The sequence below is a fragment of the Sycon ciliatum genome, chromosome 2 (genome assembly GCF_964019385.1).
Source record: "Sycon ciliatum chromosome 2, ocSycCili1.1, whole genome shotgun sequence".
In the NCBI taxonomy this organism is placed as follows: domain Eukaryota; kingdom Metazoa; phylum Porifera; class Calcarea; order Leucosolenida; family Sycettidae; genus Sycon; species Sycon ciliatum.
Window position 1 is genome coordinate 39,087,616 of NC_088644.1, and position 21,121 is coordinate 39,108,736.

The 21,121-nt window shown below is 47.4% G+C and overlaps 1 protein-coding gene across 2 annotated transcripts; it reads left to right on the top strand.

Annotated features, from left to right (window-relative positions):
- Positions 1 to 253: 253 nt before the first annotated feature.
- Positions 254 to 20,552, top strand: LOC135810028 (uncharacterized). 2 transcript variants are annotated; one of them, XM_065323494.1, is made up of 20 exons: positions 254 to 437; positions 480 to 647; positions 5,738 to 5,880; positions 6,132 to 6,320; positions 7,127 to 7,347; positions 8,140 to 8,343; positions 8,726 to 8,848; positions 9,096 to 9,185; positions 9,603 to 9,754; positions 10,459 to 10,540; positions 11,086 to 11,219; positions 11,625 to 11,680; positions 12,672 to 12,807; positions 12,987 to 13,120; positions 13,878 to 14,210; positions 15,060 to 15,189; positions 15,413 to 15,494; positions 18,008 to 18,271; positions 18,446 to 18,505; positions 19,857 to 20,552. In XM_065323494.1, exons 2-20 carry the CDS (start codon positions 556 to 558, stop codon positions 19,884 to 19,886), a joined length of 2,655 nt encoding a protein of 884 aa, XP_065179566.1. In that variant the 5' UTR covers positions 254 to 437; positions 480 to 555; the 3' UTR covers positions 19,887 to 20,552. The 2 variants fall into 2 exon arrangements, with proteins under 2 accessions (XP_065179566.1, XP_065179565.1); XM_065323493.1 differs by having other exon boundaries at positions 255 to 437; positions 528 to 647.
- The last annotated feature ends 569 nt before the right edge of the window (positions 20,553 to 21,121 follow it).

The following is a 21,121-nucleotide window of genomic DNA, read 5'->3' on the forward strand; positions in this document are numbered from 1 at the left end:
AGCCAGTACTGTACTTACCTGCATAACGTTACTGCATCATGTGACTCATAATCATGCATGTGAGTCATCATGGTCATTTCGTTGTTATTTCTCTGACTCGGACTTCATGTCTGGTCATGATGACTTCATGATGACTTCATGGAATTCATGACCCGCAAAAACGTCAAGACTGCATGCACGTGGCCGTGGACTCATCTCAGAGTCATCTGTGTCAAGTAGTGCTTACACTAACGCCGTAGATCTACCGAGGGGTGAAATCTTCACCCTGTTTTCTTCGCAAGGGATTTGTTGAAACTCACAATGGTTTTGTCTACGACTTGCACTTCGGTTCGAGGATAAGCGCTGCCTTGCTAGAGCATCAAGGACTTATGTCTTTTGAAGACGTCGACCGAAGACCGTCAGTTCGTCACCGCCCTTTGCGTCTTGCCTGAAAAGAAGTACGCTTTAGCTTCTGCTTCATTACTATTCTCTTTGTAAAGGCTTTCCCCTATTGTTCCTGATGCTCTTCGATTTGCCTTTGCAAACAGACTTCAGCCAGAACGCATTCCAGTCAAAATGAATTTCGCGTCACCATACGTCTACACGTACTCCGACTCGGAGGAAGAGTTTTTCGAGGACACAGAACTCTATACTCCAATGGACTCCAGGTGAGTGTTAGCGTGGCCAATTTTATGTGTTTCCGGCAGCTCTGTTGTGGGAGTTGCGGCGTGGTCGTGTTGCATATTTGAGTACTCACTACTCGACTGTGTCAGCAGTCTCAGCACTGAGCTGAGCTGCTACCCGCTACTGCCACCGGCAAACACTTTCTCGCGTGAGTCCGCTGGAATGTGCACCGGTGCCTATCAGAATACTGTCTTCAGCTATTCAGCCTTTCAGGGCAACGTGCCTTACGTCATGAGTTAGTGTGGGGGCACAATGGATACAACTGGGCCATGGGGTGAAGCAGTGGTGAGTCTGCCATGTGACTGGTATACTGGTGGAGCTAGACTAGAGCAGTAGAGGTCATGTCCATTATTTGGTGTGGCAGTAGCAGTATTATGTATGATGTATGATGTATGATAGCAGTACTATGTATGTTGATTTGAACCAAGATTGTTCTGAACTTGAAAACATAGAGTAAGATGGTGTAGACATCAAGTATCCTCCTTGCACACACCACTACTAGACAATCGTCAGTGTTTGTTTTCTTTCTCTGGAAGACTGTATGCACTAAGAATATCAAACATAAGACACTGCTAAAACTGAGAAGAAACTTAGAATTGGATTCAACCACTGTTCACCATGAACTCTTTTCAAGACAAGGAGAGTGCAAAACAACAAAACCAAAGCTGCTAGAGCACTGCACGCGGAAAAACTCTGCACGTGAGATGCCGTGCAGCGGGAAAAAGGCCATACATCTGAAGCATACGTCTCGTGCACAGGAGCACAAGCCCGGGAAAAACAGGGTTGATGATCACATGATTTCACGCATGAGTGATACCATACATGACCTACAGAACTAGAGAATGATTGTAGTGAAAACAGACACATAAATCATACATTTCTCCCCTCTTTGCTCGAATAAGGCAGAACTATGGTTGACAGATGAGAGCAAGCTAACGTAAACAGAAGAGATCACACTACATGTATAGCATGGATTGAACGCTGCACCAAACTTGAGTGGAACGGCCAACGCCGGAGAATTGGACTGTCACCTAAGAACAATTTTGAATTTTAAGATGATGAGAAAAACAGCAGATAATGATCTCCAAGTCGGGTGCATGACCATATCAATGTTCCTTAAGAACATGTCACTTTGCTGTACAATACTGTTCGTTGCTGCTAGCAGTTCACACGGAGCGAAACTGTTCACTACTGCTAACAGTTCACTGCTTGGCTCTTGTAGCTGTTGCGTTGGCGCTCGTCCACCTTCCGCATCATGTGCACGACGTGAAGCAGCCAGTCCGCGAATGATTGTACATCGCATTTCTGGTCATCATACTTCTCAAAGTACTTGAGCAGCATTGACGACGACGGGACTTTCTCCGTTGCAGCGAGATAGAGCTCTCGGCCAGGGGTTATACCACATGACCTCATGTTCACCAGGACACTCCGCAGCTTCAATGCGAACTTCTTTATCTTCTCAGTGTCCTTCATGGTAGTGATCTTCGCCCACGTAATGATTTCCTGCTCGTGCCGCTCGATCTGACGATCCTCACCACCATACCAGGCCTCGATCTCCTGCATGGCTGCCTGATAGGCCCCCGGCCCGTCCATGACGTCTTCTATCAGCTCCTCAGCACAGCCACCCGCGAGAGCCTCCCTCAGGCGTGCCATCTTGTACAGTCGACCTACCCTTATAACGATAACCTCTATAACGATATTACCCTTATAACGATATTTATTTGGCAAACCAAATCACTCCATTGACTTGTGTATACAATGCCTTACCTCTATAACAATATTGCTATAACGATATTACCCCTATAACGATATAAAATGGGCTGACCAATCGACATTTTCCATTTTATAACAATATCTAGCAGGGAATATGTAGAGCCTACTATCCAGGTAGGGCAAGCTTCACTTGATAAGTCGTTGGGACATGGTGAAATGCAATGGGGCACCAGTTGGCACCTTGCTGTGCACATAATGTGCATGTATGTCAGTTTGTTATGCTATGAAGAGTGTAAAAAAGAACAAAACCCATGAATTATCCATGAATTATGACGTATGTGTATGAAATGAACCAGTTACCCCTATAACAATATTACCCTTATAACAATATTTCTTGGTGTGACGCAAATATCGTTATAAGGGTAGGTCGACTGTAGTATTCTGTGACATTCGGATCTGCGCCGACCAGTCCCATGAATTTCTGCCGCCATCTCACGTAATTGTCTTCATTGCCATCAAACATGGGCAGCTTCAGTGCCTTGAGGTGGCCACTCGGGCGGTAGGCCGGCGTCACTGTCGGGGCACCCTGATGCTGTCCGATTTGGTGGGCTGGCACTGCTTGTGCTTGGCTACTCGGGTACTGGGGTGCTGCTGTTGAAACCATGTACTGTGGTACAGGCATAGGCTGATATGGATACGCCGGTGTGCTGGTGTATGTCAGGCCGGGTCTGACCTCACGCGAGATTGTCGGCTGACTACTGGTAGCTGCTCCGTGCACCGTCACGCTGGGCTTCGGCACAAACGGAGGGGCGGCTGCTGTAAGTGCTGTCATTGGTGCGAACGCCTGGCTCACGAAGCCAGAGCGTTGAGTTGGCGCTGCACTGGATGCGGCTACGGCGCGCTGTGCGCTGAGACCGTCCACACCATGCGGCCTAGTTGCTGATGCTCCACTGGTGGTGCTACTGCCTACTGCACTGATAGTAGCAGGTGGTGACGGAACAGCAGCATCCACTGCTGGCATTGGTCTGCTGCTCACTGGGTGTGCTGGTGTCCTTACTGCCCTTGACAGGGTAGTTGTTGGCTGTAGTCTGCCTGGATTCCTGACAACAAACTGCTGTGTGGATCTGCTGACATGTTGTTGCTGCTGCTGCTGGTCCCCTGCCAGTTCTGAGTTCGACTTTCTGTTCCTTAGTTCTCTAACATACCACAGAGGCAGCCTTCTGCTGTAGTCGGAGCTGCAACTATCCACCTCTGTTTCGTCGTCATCAGCATCTGAACTTGCTGAACCAGTAACACTGGGTGGCACTATTGGCGATTGCCCAAGCACCATCTCCACCGGGTTTGCCTCAACATCACCCGACGCATACGCTGCGTCTGTAACTGTGGCTGTCGGTTCGACCAGTCCATCAGCTGACTGTGGTGTAGACCCACGTCCTGTGCCGACCACTGGTCGGTCCAAATCGGAAGGTGAGTAGACACTTCTATCTTCGCTGCTGTTCTCACTGTAAGCAGATGCGGAAGAGCGGCGACGAAACTCAGACTTCGCCCTCTCCACCGTGCTTGCCTTCTTCATTAGATCGAGTTGGATGGCGATCGACTCTTGTCGCAACTTCGCCACTTCTGCTTCCTTGTCCAACTCCGCCTGTAGTCTCTCGACTTCCTTGGCTATTCTTCTTTCGGATGCACTAGTCCTTACACCTCTCTCATCATGTCTTCGCTGTGTTAGGTTTCCGACGTCTGCGTCGGAGGAAATAAATCGCTTGGGCAGCTTGCCCTTCGTTGATCTTGAACTGACTCGCTGTCCAGGTATGGCACTCTGCTCGTCCATCCTGAAAATCCGGCTCGAAGGACCAGTATGTTTGTTTTCTTTCTCTGGAAGACTGTATGCACTAAGAATATCAAACATAAGACACTGCTAAAACTGAGAAGAAACTTAGAATTGGATTCAACCACTGTTCACCATGAACTCTTTTCAAGACAAGGAGAGTGCAAAACAACAAAACCAAAGCTGCTAGAGCACTGCACGCGGAAAAACTCTGCACGTGAGATGCCGTGCAGCGGGAAAAAGGCCATACATCTGAAGCATACGTCTCGTGCACAGGAGCACAAGCCCGGGAAAAACAGGGTTGATGATCACATGATTTCACGCATGAGTGATACCATACATGACCTACAGAACTAGAGAATGATTGTAGTGAAAACAGACACATAAATCATACAGTCAGGAAAATGCTTGCGCCTTTAAGGGGTCGTCCATAATTATCGAACTTTTTTCACGAAACGAAATAATTTCGTTATGGGGTGGGAGGGGTTGACCAATTTCGTTTAAGAAAAGTTCAATACATGTACAGTCCGTATCGCCTATAAGGTTGGCGGCTATAGTAATATACATGTACCGGATATAGTGATCAATTTCTCAAATTCATTTTCATTTGCCATAACTAAGTATACACAGTTATCGCGTATAGTAATCGTCTATAGTAATATATCGCCTATAGTGATCAAATTCTTATTTCAAAAGACCTTTATTACATTATTTTTGCATCGGTTATAGTGATTGATGTAAAATCAAGCGATGTCAGAGGAGAACAGGGTGTGACTTCTTCGTGAAGAACTTGTCCAGTGAGTGTTGTTTGGTGAGTTTTGCTCGTACAAGTTGCCAAAATATGCCTCCATCATGAGGAAATGCTGATTTTGTGTGTCAAGAGCTACAGCCAGCTACATGCCATTGTACATGTATGTAGTGCGTATGTGCACGGCGCGCTGAGTCGTTTGACACCCCACTCGCATACATTGCATGCAGTATCGGTCATAGTAATATATCGCTTATAGTGATAAAATGCTCAAAATTGAACACCAACGCTATAGGCGATACTGACTGTACATGTCTTTAGGAGCAGTGACACACTTGCGACTTTTGTTGTATACGCATGTATATCTCAACATTTTTTACGTTCTGAGGGGGAGGGAGGGAGGGGTTGGGTCTAAACTAAAATAATTCGTTTGGTGAAAAATGTTCGATATTTACGGACGGCCCCTTACTTGGGCACAAGGAATTGAAGGGGAAAAAAACCCTGTAGAAAGCTGGTTTACATTGGTACAGTGTATTATCTCTTCAGTCGTCAATTGCTCTGAGTACTACATATAGTAGAGTTTTGTCGCGAAGTCAAGAAGTTCTCTAGATATGGAATTTGAGTTTGCGTACTGATGATGTCACCACAATTCCATTTCAGCAGTAGTGGCGGGTACGCTCGTGACCTTACTTTCCTACCTGGTCATACTGTGTGTGCGTGCGTGCGTGCGTGCGTGCGTGCGTGCGTATGCGATGGTCATGTTCATCGGATTGTCCTCTACTTCTTAGAGGCTATGCTGAGCCAGCTGCAAGCTCCGAAATAGCCGCTGAGCTGCCTACTTCCGCTCTTCCAGACACTGAGGAAGTGAGTGGCGTGCGAGTCCAGCTTGCTGACGATGCGTTGCCTGCGGCAATACCCGCACCTGCTGAAGGTAGGCCGTACGAGAGTACCTGTTAGGATCCCATTAGCTTGCAATGTTTTTGGTGTATAGCTGGCTCGTAGAGGTCAGAGACCTTGCATTCAGTGGACTGACTAGCACTGGTTCTGGCACTGGTTCTGCCTCTGGATCTGCAACTGGTTCTGCCACTGATCTCGGCACTGGTTTCGGCACTCCCGCGAATGGACTCCCTCCACTGTGCTACTTCGAAGTACAAACGTAGTTGGCTGTGCTGGTGTTTTCAGATGAGGACGACGAGGAAGAGCAAGCGGGAGAAGCGTCAGGTGTTGAGGGTATTCATACGGTACCAACGGCAGCAGCAGCGCCTGCTGCCCAGCGTGCTCCATCGTTCATGCAGCGCCTAGCTAACAGAGTAAGGACTACGCTAGGTGGCTCTGAACCGCCGGCACATCGATCAGCGCCGTCTGCCTCACGTAAGTGCTGATTGAGAAATGGGATGATGATCCTAAGCGCTGAGGATGATCTTGAGCACCAAAGAACCTCCAGGCTCATATTCCATTGCACTATACACGTACTGGTAATTGGTTCGGAATAGGACCAGGCTAGGCCGAGTCACGCTGTGCTTTTTGGTGCGTGAGATCCTTAGCGTCTGTGTGTGTGTGGGGGGGGGGGGAGTGCTGATGAGTGAGTGGATGTTTTTTCTGTTGCTATATCTATCGATCGTGCTACTGGACTTCATAGCTGTGCAACATCCAGCTACAGTCATGACTACTAAAGTAGTAATATCTCTATCCGTGCGCACTTAGAGCAAAGAGAGTTCACTCGAAATCGACGTGCGAAGAGCTCTATGCGACGCTCATACACCAGCTTATCACTGTATTGCCTCCCGGCTGGAAACGTGTACGTCGGTCGGAATGTCACAAGCAATGATCATGCTGGTCATCTATGAATTGTTTGATCTAGTTTCATTCACTATTGGGCTTGCGGTGGAGTGAAGTGGCCGGTACTTTTGAAGCAAGTAGCTCCAGATTCAATAAGGATTTGCACACTACGGGCACATGGTTTTCCCACTGTTGCCCCATGTAAAACAGGGTTTCACACTGCTAATCCATGTAAAACAGGGTTCACACTGCTAATCCATGTAAAACAGGGTTTTCAAACTGCTAACTCGTGTGAAACGAGAGTTTTCACACTGCTAACGCATATTAACTTTGCACGTATACTGTCCGTTTGGTCAACGACGACGTTAATCCACTTTTCCTCTTCCCATTGCTTTCAGATCGTTCAGCGGACGCCCGTTTCCAATACCAGCCCCTGCATCGCGGTCGCATGCATGCCGGACGCCGTGCGGACACCAATGTGATCGCCATCAAGTTCAATCAGCTGACCGAGCCCAGCAAGATGCACACGGGTGAGGTAGTGACCTGCACGTGCTGCAGAGCAGTTCTCTCGCACTTCAGCCGCCTCACACCGGACGAAACACGTGGCGAGGATGCCAAGGTAATAATGAGTTACGCCGCCGCTTACGCGCATATCGTATTCTAGGGGAAACAGTGCCGGTCTTTTATAACCACGTGTCTGGAAAAGCGTTACATTATTTCGAAACTCTTGTGTGGATTTTTTTTCAGATTGGGTGAAATGTTTGGGCTAGTGAACTAGTAAGCACCTTGGCCAGTATTGCCAAAAATACGGTGGCCGTTCAAATCTGAAGAAAATGTTCAACGGACTCCGCTTGGATGACACCTATCCCCCATGGATTAGTGGCCAGAGTATTTCTGGTCTATAGCTAAAGTCCTGGGTTCGAGTCTTCTGATGGCCGGAGTCATTGTTTCATCAAACTCTTTCCATCTTCAACACGCTCGAACTAACTTATGAGCGCATACTTGTGTTAGAAACTCACTGACGTCGAATACTACTGCGATGCACAAGCAGTTGTATCTAGCGGATATCATGCCGTCAAGTTGAACGGTAGACACATAACTTACTTGCAACAAGATGTGGGTACGTGATGGTGACATCAGCTGTTTCCCAGTTTTTGGCATCTCTACTCAAGCTAGCTGCGTTCGTTCCAATATTGTGCCTACCAGTGTAGTATAGAGGCGAAACGGGGAATGTCAAAATGTTGTTACTACACCGTAGCTTGGTGGACAGGGTGCCGCTGGCCTCAAGCGCAAATCCCTGGCTTGAGTCTTGGTGGCGACAGCCATGGAGTTCTTCAGACCTTTCCCCTTTCACTGATGACCCCTCCAACTTGTGAATATCATGACGTTGTTTGTGATTGGTTACGGATAGATCTGGGTGTGCGAGTTCTGTGGTGAAGAGAATTCGGTTGACATCTCCGAAGAGGAGGTCCCGAAGAAAGAGGACGTGACGTTTATGATCACGCCAGCACCAGCCACTAGTGCGTCGTTGGCGGCCGACCAAAGCGGTGCCGTGGACAAATCCATCATCGTCTTCTGCGTTGATGTGTCGGGCAGTATGTCCGTTACTACTGAGGTGAGAGCTCTTTATACAATGCAGGGTTGCTCTGCTGTGGAGTAATGCCATTCCTTTTTTCGAAATTTCAACCTCTATATCCTTATTCAGAATGGAGGGCTAAGTTTATAGCATGTGTACTGTGTATCGCTAAGGTGAACTACTGACTTGTTCTTGACACAGAGTTTCGCAGTCTGGTGTGTACATTTTGGAGGTTTCCAGCCTGGTCATTCTTCTGCTGGGGGTTCTCTTGACGCCCAATGTTACTGATTGAAAGCTATTTGCACTGCTGTCTACCGGAAACTTTCATTATTTCCTGTGTTATGATGTTGAATCATCCAGATTCCTAGCTGGGTGGAATGAGACTAGCACTGTGTCATTTCTTCTCTGTATGCCGTTTAAGGTTCCCGGGCGGTTCCAATTGCGAGGTCGGATAAACTCGACACCGGGCCGCATCAGCGGGGATAGTCTTGACCAGCGCCTCCCGAACGAGCGAAGGAACGTCACATATGTCTCAAGGTTGCAGGTACTGTCAAGCATAAGAGCATTTTTGTGTATTTATTCAACATTTCCTGGCTCGTCAAACGACTGCCAATGACAATGAATGTGAAATAAAGGGTGATAGCCAATCACGGCAACATCCCAAACAGTATGCACACTCATCTTAGCTTGTGCAGGCCAAGAGTTGCGTTGTGAGCTTCCAGCGATACTCGGCCTTGAGGTATCGTGCATAATTATGTGCTTCTTGTACTTTTCTTTGTTGGATACTGCAGGCTATGCAGGCAGCAGTTGATGATCAACTGACCACCATGAAGGAGAAGTTTCCCGCACGGCGTGTGGCTTTGATTGCCTTCAACAATGAGGTAAGCAAGCGGGTGCACCCCCCCCCCCCCCTCCCCCGTTCCGGTTGATGTGGAAATTATAGTAACACGGGGAACAGCTTGCGCCCTTATGCAGTCAGGCCTCGCTTTTCCAGTCCTCTATCTTTTTGCTTTAGTTGCTGTTCACAAAATCCATGTGTTCTATTTGGCACGAGATAGCCATATACAGTTCTACCCTCGTTAGTAGATAACCCTGGGGGTTTCAAATGATTTGTTTTATATCGAGTATAATCTACTATCTGGACGTGAATGTACGCGTTTCAGGTGTCAGGGTTTTTTATCGTTGTCTACTAATGAGATTTTCTTGTAACCGATGTCGTACTAACGAGGGTAAACCTGTAGCTAGCAAATTCTCTATGCTGTAAGCGTCTTGGGTGATGTGTTATGGTTACTGCCCAGGTTCGGGTCATCGGCACAAGCGACCAGGTAGAAGTTGTCATCACTGGAGACAAGCTCAACAACAAGGAGACCCTGCTGCGCATGGGGAGCAGTGCAGGATTGCCGGGTACTGTCAAGGACGTCGTCTCGAGCCTCTCCGAAAAACTATTCCAGTAAGATTACGTGCTGCTATTTATTAGCAACCTGCTGCGGTGCTTTTTGTGAAAGTAGATTGCTCTGCACCTGAGTGCATTCCAGTGCAGCATGTGTGGCATTATTGGTCTGATTTCCAGCTCCTTATGCTGTACTGTACCCAGTGTTTTCTCTGGCCACTTCGTGGAGTTACAGAGCATTAGAGCAGTTTTTGTCGGCCTTGTGCGTGTATGCATTTTTTTGGAAGCATACTCTCTCACTGTTCTATCCCTCTGGGGTGATACTTGAGTCATGCTTTGTGGGTCATGTCATGCTTTGTGGCCTATACTCTGTGTGACGTACCTACGAATGCAGGAAAGCCTGGCTCGCATTCGCTAACTGTGACATTTACGTTTTCTCTATTTGCTTTACAAGCCCTGGTGTCTTACAGTGCACTCCACTCATCCACACTCCACCTTCGATACACAACATTCTTCAATTCTTCCTAATTATGCCCTGGAGGGCACATTCATTAGGGACTGCTGTGCGAAGGCTTTAGTAAAGTTATCCTTCTAACTTCTCGGCAAGCCCAATTTCACATCATTTTAGGGTTTTTACGTATCTTATTACTCGTAACTCTGAGTGACTTGTGTAGTATGCTCTGCCCTTGTTAGGGTATTGAGGACTCAGACACTTGATTATGTCTACCTGATTACTCCGTTTCTGGTGCTGATTGTTGTACCAGATTGGAGGAAGACGGTGCCACAGCATTGGGCCCAGCATTGCTCGTATCCATTGCACTAGCGGGTCAAGAAGCCGGCTCAAAGGTGAGGCGCCCAACAGCTGCTGTGATTACCAGTGAAACCAGGGATGAATTTATCCGGTATCGCATCACAGTTTGCTACGCAAAATCGATCTACTGCTACTCAAAAATCACAGTGACACGCAGAAAACTGCGATACATACATGTACAGGCTATCCATGCCTTTTTGTAGCTTACGCCACAATTGAGATTTTGCATAGCAAAAACTGCTATGCAAAAACATGACAGTAAATTCGTCCCTGGAAACGTCAGTACAATATCTGCACTGATAACACTATTGTGATGTATGTGAACAATATCTGCATCAGGTCACATGATTGTGGAGATTGCCTTGGGGAAATCTCTACCGTGCATGTTCTAGAGCTGAGTTGGAGTTGGGTAGCCGTTTTGGTTCATGCGGCTATCCAAATAGAAAAGGGGCAGTTATTTTGGATTCTTGAGGATAGGAATTTGTAACAGAAACGGAGCCATGCATCCAATACGTGCTGCAGAATCATGTATAACACTTGTCTGTTCACACTTCTGCTTTGAAATTCCCCTTGTGAGCAGGTCATTATCTGTACCGATGGCCTGGCGAATGTTGGCCTGGGTAACCTGGAAGACATAACGCCGGACAACCCCGAGAAGATGAAGCAGGCCCAAGAGTTTTTTGACGAGTGCGGAGAGCTCGCAACTGAGAAAGGGTAAGGATGATTGGTGGGGGTTCAAGGAGCAATGGTCATGTTGTTATACATGGTGCCAATATGGAAGAGAGAGGGAGAGAACATGCAGACTGCAGTGCATTCATTAGTCTCCAGCGTGGTTATTGGACTGTGCTCAAATAGTCAGAACCGGAATGGACAATGGTTGGCAGTAGTTATGCATGGGCGTATCCAAGGGTTCTGGGGAACCCCCTTAAATTTCGCGAATGTACTACTGGGAACCATTATTATGCATGTGCAATGTACCTGTACATGTATCAGCTATTTAGTTTTGGTTAAACTGGAACCCCCTTGTAGAGATCTCTGGATTTTCCCCTGTTATGTGGTCGAAGACTGTTTTGTCTGTTGTTGTTCTCTTACTCCGTCTGCTGACTCCGTGCTGTGTAGTGTGTCGGTGTCGGTGGTCACCATTGAGGGCAACCGATGTCGCACTCTAGAACTTGGTAGGTACCTAATGAAAATCCATAATATTGCTCTGTTCTCTCTCATTTCTCTCTCTCTCTCTCTCTCTCTCTCTCTCTCTCTCTCTCTGTGCTCTCTCTCTCTCTCTCTCTCTCTCTCTGTGCTCTCTCTATCTATCTATCTATCTATCTATCTCTATCTCTGTCTCTGTTGTCTCTCTCTTTCTTTCTTTCGTCTCTCTCTCTGCTCACTGATCCCTGGCCAGAGTGCTTACTTTATGTCCTACTCCCATGAGTCCTATTGGTCTAACGTTCCGATGTGTCACCTGACTCTATACTGATCTGTCACCTGACTCTATACTTGGAATGGTTTGCAGATGCCAGACCCATAATGCTGTAGCATACAATATCCACTGCCCTGGAAATGCTGCCATACGCCATGCAGTACTATATCAGTTTTCTGGGCCATAGGCAAACGGAAGATATGCTCCCGTTCATAAAATTTCCTTCTCTGTAATCCTCTCGATCTGCATGCCTACATGAGTAATAGGTGCATTTATGCTACGACCTGTACATACTCACTATTCGTATTTCCCGCTCGTTCCCCTTGGCAATGAAAGCCACCCACGTATAGAAGAGCGCATGCTCCAGTGGATGTCTTGTGTCTTGAGGTGGCGTTGTCCTGTTCTCCTTTTCATGCTTGTCTACACTCTTGTCGAAATACTTCCATATTCAATACTATAAAACCCCTGTGTTCTGGTGTGAGGGGACTTCATTAGCCGGGAGCTAACACTGGTGGCAGCGGTGGGATTTGAACCTGTGCCTCCGGAGAGACTGGTCCTACCTTTCAGTGACCCTCCCCCAACCCCCTTGCATACACACGCATACACCTGCGCTGTAAGTAATAGTTAGCATACTTGGACTGCTGCCAGCCGACGTAACTTACTGGTATACGGTGTACAGTGTGCAGGTCTGCTGCCAGCAATCTTGACTATGTCGTAACCATACGCATATCATGTGCACCTTTTGTTAGGCTCGGTGGCTGACAGCACTGGAGGTGCCATTGACACTGTGGATCCAATGCACCTGACGGAACGCTTCGGCTCCATCCTGTCCAATCCGGTCATTGCTACCAATGTTACAGCCAAGCTGCTGCTGCACAACAAGCTGTGAGTCACTTCTGCCAGTGCTGCTACAGCCGTTCTATTGCCTCTTTGTGATGGGAACAAAGAGAAGAGAAGAGGGGAAGGGGGGAGTGCTTTGTACTTTGTAGTAATGTGGCCACTGTCTTAGTTTCCGTTGACGCATGGAGTGTTTGTATTATGTGTTATCATCTGACCCTCTCCAGGTATGTGCGACAAAGCGAGAATCCCGAAGACCACACGCAGAGCGTCATTGAACAACGCGTCGGCAACGTGACCAAGGAGACGGAAGTTACATTTGAATTCGGCATTAAAACCGATAAGAAGAAGAAAGGAAAAGGTATATGTCAGAAAAGCTAGGCTGATACTCTCTCTTTTGCTTTCATTGTCTTGTGTAATATTTTCTGTGTTAATCATGACAAGACGGTCCGTAAGAAAAAGGAGCATGCTACCCCGTTGTTAGTCACAGAAGACACAGATGGAAACTATTGGAAACTCACGGTCTTATGGGGGGACATCATGAGTGTATGATCTTCAAGTAGTAGTACTCGAGGCTGGCGTAACCATGGCTATATCCCAGTCTGTTTACTGAAGTACTTTGAAGTAGGCATCCCCAGCATTTGTTCAATTTGCAAAACATTCTCGTGGGAAGGGTGGTTGCCATAGCGACGCCTGTTTCAGTGCATGCCTTTGGTACAAATGCACACACACATACACCTTGCATTAATGAGGAAGTCAATATGACGTATTCTATTTGAAATTCCTCGTCAAAGTGCGTACACAAGTGCCCTGTGTGTATTGCTCAGGACGTGTCATGTGAGGATGTGTCGGCAAACTCCAACTGCAAGATTATATCTTCTTGCTAATAATATAGAAAGTGTTGAAAACAGTCCAATGCTTGCAACTCGCTCTAAACACATATTAATGTTGCCGTGGTATTATCGCCAGCTCAACTGAGCCACTGTCTTCTGTAGTGGATTGCTCCTGTAGTGGATTGCTCATAAATCAATGATTGGACGGCTGCATAGCGCACATGGAAAACAGAGTTGTGAGGTGCACTTCGTCTCATTTCCACGTATTCTCTGTTGTATTCGCAGACAAAGCCAAGAAGGCCGGAGCACTTGATACCGTCGTGGATCGATCAGTGGAGCTAAGCTCGGCATCGGGGGATGCCGCTAAGACAAGTACTATAGCACCGACAGCTGCTGCAGCAGCAACTGAAGGGGCTGCTACATCTGAAGGTAGCAGTGCTGGAGCCACAGCCGCGGCTGCTTCAGCGCCAAAGGTTCCTCCTCCACTCATGGTCGATGGCAAGGAATCACTGCCTTTCCAACTGATGATTAACTATACGAGTCGTGAAGGGGCACAGAGCCTTCGCGTTCTCACCAAGTCCAAGCCTGTCACCAAGAGCAGAGACGTTGCGGAACAAAGTACGATCCACTGCTTGCTGGGTCTCTTTGGTGTATGCTGTCCTTTTCGAAGGGCCGTTTGGCGTCTATGTGTGTGTGTGTGTGTGTGTGTGTGTGTGTGTGTGTGTGTGTGTGTGTGTGTGTGTGTGTGTGTGTGTGCGTGTGTGTGTATGTGCAAACTTGTGGTGTGTGTGTCTGTGTGTGTGTGTGTCTGTGTGTGTGTGTATGTCTGTGTGTGTGTATGTCTGTGTGTGTGTATGTCTGTGTGTGTGTGTGTGTGTGTGTCTGTATGTGTGTGTGTCTGTATGTGTGTGTGTCTGTGTGTGTGTGTGTCTGTGTGTGTGTGTCTGTATGTCTGTGTGTGTGTGTGTGTGTGTGTGTGTGTGTCTGTATGTGTGTGTGTCTGTGTGTGTGTGTGTGTGTGTCTGTGTGTGAGCAAACGTGCGTATTTACGTGGGTGTAGGTGTGTATGCATGGTTTTCTTTGTGTGCACGCATGTACAGATGTGCATGGTTACCCCAGCAAATGCAGAGTGTGCATATGTATTTGTCTTGGCCATCCAGTTCCGATGTGTTCCTTGTGGCGTAGACCAGGTGTGTGTTGGGATTGATTCACATGGCTTCGCCGATTATATGCATTGGGCAGGTACCTGGCACAGCTCTTGATCTGTTTCGTTCAGATCTGTCCAGTATTTTTGTTTTTAAATAAGAGAGAAAACTGTGGATATATGCATCCAGTCTATTTGCGAATTTGTGTTCTCTTGCGACGAACGCGCACGGTGCATATGCGTTTGTGTCCGTTTGTGTGTGTGTGTGCGTGTGTGCACACGTTGGTGTGTGTGCACATGTGTATGCGTGTGTGTGTGTGCAGACCTTCGGTATGATGTGCTGGGTGCGAATTCCGCCCAGCGCAGTGCACGAGCTGTCATGGAGGGGGAGTACACTAGCGCGCGGTCATCAAACTTGCTGGAGCAACGCTTACTCTATAGACACTCTGGCCAGTGAGTACACATTTCCTTTAGTTGTTTTCCCGTTGTCTGTCGTTGGGGAAGAACGAAGGAGATCTTCTGACAGGACTCGCACAACAGAAAATATAGCAAATCCGGTATTGAAAAAGTATTTTAGTGGCTTTGACAGTGACGATGCATGTACAATGGAATTGTTTGGTGTGTTTCTCACTTCAATTGTTCTACTTGGACTGTACTCATCCGTGTTTGTGTATAGGAATGAAACGTCGCGTGAGCGCTATCGCTGTTTTGTTGGAAATATGCGACGTCTCGACAATGAAGTATTGCAAGCCCAGTCGGTGAGTTGCCGGAGCAATGACAGTGGTGATGCATGCGTCAGTGCACTGTGACAGGTTGGAAGCAACAAGTATGGGATATCGTACCATTAGCTGCATATCACCATCTGTCACGGAATGTTTCTACAAGGCGAAACCGAGTGCAAACACGATTGCGGGGATTCAACACTGCTTGGTTCTCCTAGTTTGTTATATCGTTTTGTTTTTTCACGGCTGAGCGTAGCAAAAGAGTGCAAAAAACGTATTTTTCACTCACAAATATTTTCGGGCATTTGCTCTTGTTCTGCGCAACTCCGTTGAACCTGCCATCGTGGTCTTTGTTTTTCCTCGTGGTAGTCGTGAGTGTGATTGCTCTGGTAGACCACTACCCCATGTACTGAACAGTCGCTTTGTGAGTGAAAACGATATTTTAGCGCTACCATGTCTAGCGGTTTTGAGCTCTGGCAATACCTACGAGAGGGCACTAGCAAGAACTTAGATTTTGGCTCCAAAGTGACCTTTGGCGGAGCAAAAGTTTCTTTTTCGTGATTCCATAGTAGAACCTGTCAAGGCAATCACTCGGATGAGGCGATCCCCTGCCCCAGAGGACCACTTTACCTAGGACCAAAGGACCACTTTACCTAGGACCAAGTCAAAGCCTGTCAAATGATGTTGGAGTAGGAGACCACCTGTGCACAGCGACCAAATTTTGAAGGTCCCTTGAAAGGTCGCCTTCAACAGGTTTCATTGCGTATTTGTGGTAGGGCTGAAATGATCATGATATTTCCTTAGTGGCTTAGCTGACATCATAACGATCTGCTTATTGGCTTAGCAACATATCTTCACTCCATATGGTACACACAACACAATCATGGAATGGGACAAGTGTTTTTGAAACTGAAAGAAAGAAAAATCGGGTCTGAAGAAACAATTGGCTACCACCATCATGTTATCGAGCATTGTGAAGGAACGAATTCAATCTTTCACCATGCATACAAATATGTACCCGAGATTAGATTGCCTGGGTCTGTGTGAACTTTCCCAAAGCCTTCATTACTTTGCTGCCATGTTCACACCAGTGCTCGAGAAGTAAATGCTAGTACGGCTGCAACAGGTAGCGGTTTGACCGGGTAACGGGTTCGAATATTTCTATACGGGTTACGGTAGCATAGGTACCCTATTGGGTATTTTAGTGACGTTACTGATCGAAATAGTGGTAGCGACTTCTTTGGCGATCATTTTAAAGGAAAAGTGGTTGCTACCCACTCTGGGGCTCGCGCTTTCCCACCAACTAGACTCGGCACTTGACTGACTCACGGCTGCCATCCAGAGCACACGAAAAGTCCATCAAATCTTCGACGCGGCGCAACAGTACTACAGCTGTCAAGAATAGTATTCTACACAGACCGGCTGGTTTGATGTTCTCCCTGAGACAGTGGACTATCATTACCGTGCATTACATTACCCCCCCCCCCCCTGCTGTGTCGCTTCTCAGCTCGTTTTCGGCAGGGGGCGGGAATTCGACCAAGTCATTCAAGTGCAGTACGATGTACAACAAAGCAGAAGATCAGAGCTGGAATGCTGGATTGTGCACATTTCCATCCTGCATCCTCACGTATTGTAGCAGCACATTTGTCGGTTCAACATCGTATTTCGTTGTATACGTGACTGATTACGTCGACGTCGCTTCACAGGCAGAAAGTCAACAGGGGGCGGATCAAGGGTACTTCACGGTATTTACAGCAGCGTTGTCCATAGCAAACACACATTGAGCTTAAACTCCTCATATCCGCTCGAAGGTTGCAAGGGATTGACAACCACAACTAATACTGCATTGAAATTCGCTCCAGCAGTAGTAATATCAGCATCCTACGTTGTCGATTGAAACACCTCCTCGTCAACTTTGTTAGCTAGTTTTTTGGGCAGTTTGGCATAGCTATAATTCGAGTTGGCCAGTCGATATGGTGAGACCAAAATGGCTGGTCCTCAGCTTCGAGTAGTCCTTGTTTGGCATCATGAACTCCAGGAAATACACTACTGCGACGACGAGCTATTTTAACCACCCACTCAACAAATAATTTCCAGCAAGAGCGATCTACCGTGGTTTTGAAGTTGTGAGTTATTTGCAAGCCCTTCCAGCTTAGCACTTGTCTAAGTGACCTCTCACAACTGATCCCTGCAGTACGAATTCGCAAACAAGGGGAGAACTACACGTCTCGTGTGTGTTATGACAGCTGTGATATTCAGTAAAGTGTGTGTGTGTGTGTGTGTGTGTGTGTGTGTGTGTGTGTGTGTGTGTGCGCGTGTGTGTGCAGCCTTACAAGCTGTTGAATGGTGCAATCCCAGCACAAGCTGCTATGGTTTCTGCTGTAGCATCGCTATCATCGCCTCCGCCGATGGGCGTCCAATGGTCCAATGGTGTGTGTGTGTGTGTGTGTGCGCGCGCGCGTGCGCGTGTGTGCATGTGTGTGAGTGCATGCCCGTTGCGTATTGTGGACTTGGGCATGTTCACGTGTCTCTGTTTCTTTTCGATGCAGCGAGAAGTTGCCACCACTGGCCGCACGTATAGCGATGCCAGTGAGGAGGAGGACGCACTAGAAGATATGGAATCAGCTGCTCTTGCAATGGCGTCTCTTGGAGCACCAGCCGCAGCAGCGGCTCCCAGAACAAAATCACCGCGGAAATCCGGTGCCACTACGGCCGCTGGACAAGATGGTGACGGTTCAAGTGATTCAGATGACGCCGAGACTCCCAAGGAACCAGCCGCAAAGAAACCCGGGAAGAAGAAGGAGAAAAAGAGGGTGAGAGTTTGTTTTGTTTGCTTGTTCTATTTGAATTCAGACTTAAGCGCCAAGACGCGCACATCCACTGTATCCGCCTTGCCTCGTCCATCGTGCGTTTTTAAAATGGACAGCAACAACATCTGTGTATTCTTGCAACTATAACCTGTGTTCTTTTGGCACTGTGATTTTTAGAAAGCTGCCCGCAAGGTGGACTGCGAGGATGAAGCCGCAAACGCTGCCTACAAGATGAAGGTAAGGTTTCTACCGGGTAGTAGCCTCCTCCCCCCCCCCCCCCCCCCCAAGAACGTTGGGATGAGCCAGCGCTTGAATCACACAGCAAGTGACTAGATTAGATCTGCTAGTGCTGCTTCCATCATGGACGGCTCACAAGACGGTCCAAATGTTTAAAAACTGAATGAAAACCTAGTGAACAGCAGGGCTTCCTTCTTAGATCGCCCTGAAGCATCCTGGTGGGAGTGCTTCAAGTGCGATAAACACATCTATATTTGCACACACCAGAGAATATACCTTTGCCAAAAACTAGAATGAGTGCTCAACCGAGACGAGCGGTGAGGAAGTGTAACACTCGATCTCTGGACAGCCAGCTGTTTCAACCTTGTTAGGTCGCATTCGGTGGGGCTCTGTGCGACTGGCCAGTACAATGGCCTGGCCTAGTGGGCATCGGCAATATAAATGAATGGCCTGGCCTAGTGGGCATCGGTAATATACAGTGCACGGTGTATATACATACCAGTCTCGTAATGGGAAATAAGCAGGAGTCTGTGTGTTCCCGCAGAAGAATGTGAAACAGGAACATGGCGCATTTTTTTAAAAAATTTTAAGAGAGCACAAACCTACAAAATTAACCAAGTACATTGGACTGGTGGGCGCTATCCCCAATGCCAGTTAATAGCTGTGCTGATCATTACAGCTAAGCACCGTTTTGGTCTATTCCGGCTGATGTTGGTCAATGGTAGAACTGTACATTAGAAATACCCTTTTCCGGGCAGGTTTGGAAAACTGGGCCCGTGCTCTGCCCAGAACTAGGAACCACCCACAACTCCGAACATTCATGCAAGGGGTGTCCAGAAACCTGAAAAAACTCATTAATTATGTGCAAGTGTTGAGTCATCGAAAGTCCCATTGCTTCACACTGACGGCTATGCAAAGACAAGGTGGGTTGGGGAAGACAATTATTGGAGGAGAGATGAGGGGAGAGATGGAGAAATGAACAGCTACATGAGATGGAACACAGGAAGCCATGTGTACAAGCAGGGGAAGGTTGTGCAAGGAAGCAATGTTCAGGGGATGGCGACCTAACACAAGTACGCACTTTTTACCATCAAAATCTTTGATACCATTTAAGTTTCACCTCAAAATTACTCTATTGAGAGGGTTCAGAAAGTTTCCCGGCACATGGCAGTGCCCCGTAGATGGGGAGTTTTTACTGTACGTTGGAATGGAACCCCCCCCAGTTGCTTTCTGACTGCCAGATAAAGCCTGATGCACGCGTATGACAGTTGCGTTAGAGGCTTTGTGACATTCTTGGCTTGCATCACGCGTGTGATCGATCAATCGTCTTGGTGTGCTGCTTTGCCTTCAGAGCGCAAGCTCCAAGATGTTCATGGAGTGAACTTCCAGATGGTCCTATGACCTGAGCACATGATTTTCCACTATCAATTTGATTCACCGGATATGACCAACTGTCAACCCAGCGTGTTATATACACGCTTGACAAGAAGACATAGAGCCTCAATACCTTAGCTTTTGGCCAGACTGGGTTTGAAATACCTTTTGGTTGTACTGGCACTAAAATTGCGTCCCCATTCTCCCGTGCCATGTACCTTGCGTTTGCGCGTTTGACTCTTCAATGACATGCAGAAATTTACCTCAATGATTACAGCCTTTTTCTTTTCTTTCTTCGCTACACAATAATTATTATAATATTTCATGATTTGTGTGCTGCTGGATCACCCTGTTGGGAGTGGAGCAACAGGCATTGAAGCATGTAACGGAGTTGCCATTTGTGTGTGAGGTGCTCATATTTTCATGATTTGTACTGCAAGCAGTCTGTCACTTTTTGTTATGTTTTCGACTTGTCTTAGAGGTTACCTTTCCCCAGAATTGAGTTATCTACTGCAGCGACCAAGCCAGGGAGTACCTTGGCATGCTTGTGTGTTCTAGCAGCCATGGCTGAACTGTGAACTGGCTATGTGTCTATAATGTACATCGCTTGTCCTGCTGATCTTTTCGTGTATGTCGGATACAATTCTGGCCAATAATGTAGTGCCGCGCTCAAGTTCCCAGACTCCCCAGAGTGGCGTGTGTGTGGTGCAAGGGCCGCATACCCCCCCCCCCCCCCCCCCGGCACTAGTATTATATTCAGTATGTCTGATTTCTCTGGCCAGGACTCTAGCATCGTGTTTATGGAGCATCCCACTGGGAACACTGCTCAGCAAAGCGCTGCACTAGCTTTAATGATACTGGACCGGACTCGGATTCCAAGTTTCATTTGCCAACACAAGAGGAGGTATAGATTATGCATGAGTGTACTTCAACTGGTCGTTTCGGCCATGAAACCTCTAAGTGCACTGCGCTGTTGTGTAATCAGAAACGAGAGCAAGAAGACACGATAAAACAGAGTCAACATAAGAGCTCGGATCATGATTGACGAAAAACATGCCGCACTAGTGTAATTGAATCACGTGTTGTCATGACTGCACCATGACTGGCAGAAAGAAGAATCAAACTGAATTTACTTTTGAGACTCGTCTGCATTATTCAAGCAAAGGCTTGTGCTGGCGGCGCTGATGACATCGACTTAGACTTTTAAAACACAAGTGGAGGGGATCCCGCAAGAGAAACCGA

Coding starts and splice junctions, on each gene's coding strand:
- LOC135810028 (XM_065323494.1), top strand. CDS start 556: ATGAATTTCGCGTCACCATACGTCTACACGTACTCCGACTCGGAGGAA. Junction 10,541..11,085: donor GTCAAGAAGCCGGCTCAAAG/GTGAGGCGCCCA, acceptor CCTTGTGAGCAG/GTCATTATCTGTACCGATGG. Junction 11,681..12,671: donor ATGTCGCACTCTAGAACTTG/GTAGGTACCTAA, acceptor ACCTTTTGTTAG/GCTCGGTGGCTGACAGCACT.